Raw genomic sequence first — 3,895 nt, forward strand, 5'->3', positions numbered from 1 at the left:
GGCAGGAGGTGGAGGGTGCGTTGGGCTCCAAGGTCAGGCTAGAACGTGGGTTGGCCTGAAGAAGACCAGAAGAAGACCCCCGGGTGCCGGGAGTGCGGGAGAGCGGGAGAGCGCACGCGACGCTGGATCCGCGGGGCTGGAGGGGTTGGACCCCGGCGCTATTGGAACCCCGGGACGCAGAGCACCGCATCCCCTCCCTACTAAGCAGGGAGCGCTGGATGAGCCTGCGGAGGGGCCGGGAAGAGCGTGCTCAAGAGCTCCAATGCCCGAGGTCTACCGGCGCTTTGCTTCTGGGTAGGCTGGGTCCCCCTCCGCGCGTGGACGAGGCTGTGTGAGGGTGATCGGCAAATGTCACAAGGGTGAGATGGAGAGGCAAAGAAAAGCCAACGTCGAACACGTCTTCGGTCCCAGGGGTCGAAAGGCTGCAGCGCGGGGCCCCGCCCCGGGGGCCCCCCCAGGAGGAAGAGCACGGAAACGCGCACGTCCGGGATCGCGGCTTGCAGTCTCCTCCGCCCAGCAACCCGCACCCCCCCGCAGCCCGCCCTATGGGGAAGAGGAGATAGTGGCGGTCACGAGCACTACCCCTCCCCTGGGTCGGAAAGGCCGCGTCCAGCCCCGGCCACACCCGACGCGAAACCCCGCGCAGGGGGGCGGGACGTCGGGGCGCCGCGCTGCCCCGCACGGCGCGGGCTGCTGGGGTCTCCCGTACGCACGTGGCCGGGACGTGGGCCTGGGGCGCCTCCCCCCGGAGCTGGCGGGCTTTGCAGGGACCCAGGAGACGCCAAGTGGAGCGCGTCCTTTCCAGAGGGGCCGGTAGGGAACCTGAAACCCGCGCGCCTTGGGCGCCTCGGGGGAGCACGCGAGGCTCTTCGCTTCCAACAGCCCTGCGCCTTCACGAGGAAGAAAAGTTAACAGGGAAGCCAAGCCACCCCTCCGAAGTCACACAGCCCGGGAAGGTGGTAGGACCTCAAGGCTGGGAGAGGTGGGGCCAAAGGGGAATGACAAATAGTTGTCCACGCTCCGAGAGGTGTAGAGGAAGGACCCGGCCGGCCGGACGGCTTTTCCCCGATCCTGAGGGTCAGGGGCGAGGCCGTGCGGGAGTGAGGACCAGAGAGGGTGGATTTTCCACCGCCCCACAGTCTGGCTCGCTCCTGGCCCTGATCTCCTCCGAGCAATGCGACCCGACCCCATCGGGCCCTAGCGGCCGGCGGGGAGCCTCCCCGGCCCCTGGCGAGCATAGAGCCCCTCCCTCAGGATCGGCCCCAGGGTCACCCCGAGACTGGGCACCGCTGGACGCCAGCAGCAGATTTCCCGCTTCCTCAGCTTTGCTCCCGCCCGCAGTGGCTCTGGAGGTTCTGCCCAGCCGCCGCCTCCTCCCTGCAGCCCTCCGGACTCCAACGTCGGTGAGCCTGGTGGGGGTTGGAGGTGCAGCCCCAGCCAGGGCTGAGCCCTCGGAGTCTCGGAGCTTCCTCGGCCCCTTTAAACTGGTGGTTTCAGCAGTCTGGGGTTCCCATGACAACGACGGCGGATGGGGGACCCGGGCGGGGTCCGGTCGGGGCGCATGCGCGGTGCGCGGCCGACGCAGCGCGTCTTCCCGAGTAGCCGGCGCTGCTGTCGCGGGGTCCCTGAACGGCGGTGAGGGCGGGGTGGGGCGTTCGCGGGCCTGGGGGGCGGGTTACGGGGTTCCCTGAACTGGGGTGAGGGTGGAGTGGGGGTGTGTGTGAACCCCCGTGAGGGCAGGATGGGAGGGTTCGCGGGCCCGGAATGGGGCGGGTTAGGGGGGCTTCTGAACTGGGGTGAGGGGGTCCGTGAACCACGGTGAGGGCGTGGTGGGAGGGGTTCGCGGGCTCGGGAGATGAGGGCGGCGTAGGGGGGCTCGGGGGCCCGGGGTGGGCGGGGTGCGAGGTGTTCCCGGGTCCGGGGGGCGAGGGAGGGGTGGGAGGGTTTCTGGAGTCCGGGGTGGGCGGGGTGGGCGGGGTTCGCGGGCCCGGGAAGTGAGGGCGGGTTGCGGGATCTGTGAACCACGGCGAAGGATTCGAAGGCCTGGGGGGTGCGGGCGGGTTGGGGGGCCCCTGAACCGGGGTGAGGGAGGGGTGGGCGGGGTGCGAGAGGTTCACGGGCCCGGGGTGCCCGGGCGGGGTGGGAGCGGGTCCGTGAACCGCGGCGAGGGCTGTGTTGGCGGGGTGCTAGGGGTTCGAGGGCCTGGAGCGGGGGTGCGGGCCGCGTGGGGAGGGGTCCGTGAACCGCGGCGAGGGGTTCGCGGGCCCGGGGGTTGCGGGCGGGTTAGGGGGTCGGTGAAGCTCGCTGAGGGCACCACTGATCCCCGCGGCTCGCTGCAGGGCGGCCCCGGCTCCCTGCGCTCGGCCATGGCCCCCCCGCCGCTGTGCAGGCTCCCGAGGTCGCTGCCGCCGTGGCTGCTGCTGCTGCTGAGCGTGGCGCTGTTGGGTTTCCAGGCCCGCGCCGAGCCCGCCACCGGGAGCGCGGTCCCCGCGCAGAGTACGTGCGTCACGGAAGGTTCCCCACGAGGCCCCGACGCCACCGGGGCGTGCGAGAGCACCGTGCCTCCCTATTGTTCCCAGCACCGACCCTGCGCCCCTTCCGCAGTCGGGCTCCCGGGCGCCCCTTCGGTGGGAGGTGCTGGGCGGGGGCGCTGGGCTGGGGTGACGTTCCCTCCGCGCTAATGCGCACCCCCGCAGGCCGTCCGTGCGTGGACTGTCACGCGTTCGAGTTTATGCAGCGCGCCCTGCAGGACCTTCGGAAGACGGCCTACAGCCTGGACTCGAGGGTGAGCCCCTCTAGCCGGGAGGCAGCTGCCTGGGGGTGGGAGGCCAGGACCCAACCTGTGGCACTGGCCGATGTTCTTCCTGTCCTCATCTGGCTCCAGTGTTCGGAGGGGCATTCTGGGCGCAGGCCTCACCCATGAGCATTTCCAGCCCCCTGGAGGGAGGGTGCCCCCTGCCCCAAGGCCAGGACCTGAGAAGGAACCGCCAGTCTCATTCAGCATCCCCCCACAGGGGGCAAATGAGGCCCAGCGGATAGAGGGGTCACTTTCCCTGGGTGAGAAAGGGGTGCCAGGTGGGAAGGGTTGGGCAAGAAAGGACAGCTTGGGCACGTGGTCTGGGAGACTCCGCATCCCCCAGCCTCACCTGGGGGAGGAATGGGTGTGCTCAGAGGCTCACCCCCCAAGTCTGGGAGGAACGCGGAGCCCTCCCACCCTCACCTGCGTCCTCACTGTGCCTTAGCCAAGGGAATTTTCACTTAGGACAGAGATAGGTACTCCTCTCCGGAATGCGGGAGAATCTCCAGAAGTGGAAAGGAGGGAAGACCCTACCCAGGTCCCCTTTCCTGGCTAGCTCCCCAGGGCCCAGATCGAGGTCTGGAGTGCTTCTAGCGTCTGGATCTCATTGAGTCTGAGTCTGGGGCCCTGAGAGGAGCAGCCGCAGCCCATCTTGGGGATGGTGTTTGGGGACCCTGAGAGGCAGCACATGGGTTGAAGGAGAACCACTGGACTACTGGGAAGTAGTCCAGGCTGGAGATGAGCATGTACTGGGTCTAGGACAGGACAGCTGAGCCAGCAGAAACCACAGAGAGTCTAGAGGAAGAGCGTGGGGAGGATAAGAGGCCCCCAGGGTAGCAGAGGGTCTGACCATCAGGGTGTTTGGGGGGTTCTGAGATTTCAGGAACAGGTGGAGAGGGTACGGCCAGTACCACCTGGAGATGACGTGCCCTCGGGAGCTGGCAGATGGAGTGCCTTGCCCTCACTGCCCCTATTGCTTTGCAGACTGAGGCCCTCCTGCTGCAGGCCGAGCGCCGGGCCCTCTGTGCCTGCTGGCCTGCCGGCCGCTGAGGCCCCTCACACGCCACTATTCCCCCATCAATAAACACGGGCCCCACA

At 68.7% G+C, this 3,895-nt stretch overlaps 1 protein-coding gene across 5 annotated transcripts; it reads left to right on the plus strand.

Annotated features, from left to right (window-relative positions):
• The first annotated feature begins 586 nt into the window (after positions 1-586).
• On the plus strand, positions 587-3,895 carry C2H4orf48 (chromosome 2 C4orf48 homolog). 5 transcript variants are annotated; one of them, XM_047718641.1, is made up of 5 exons: positions 843-959; positions 1,324-1,403; positions 2,340-2,496; positions 2,697-2,785; positions 3,782-3,895. In XM_047718641.1, exons 3-5 carry the CDS (start codon positions 2,367-2,369, stop codon positions 3,845-3,847), a joined length of 285 nt encoding a protein of 94 aa, XP_047574597.1. In that variant the 5' UTR covers positions 843-959; positions 1,324-1,403; positions 2,340-2,366; the 3' UTR covers positions 3,848-3,895. The 5 variants fall into 5 exon arrangements, with proteins under 5 accessions (XP_047574594.1, XP_047574597.1, XP_047574596.1 ...); XM_047718638.1 differs by having other exon boundaries at positions 587-1,403; XM_047718640.1 differs by lacking the exon at positions 843-959 and having other exon boundaries at positions 1,277-1,399.

Source organism: Lutra lutra, chromosome 2 (assembly GCF_902655055.1).
Source record: "Lutra lutra chromosome 2, mLutLut1.2, whole genome shotgun sequence".
In the NCBI taxonomy this organism is placed as follows: Eukaryota; Metazoa; Chordata; class Mammalia; order Carnivora; family Mustelidae; genus Lutra; species Lutra lutra.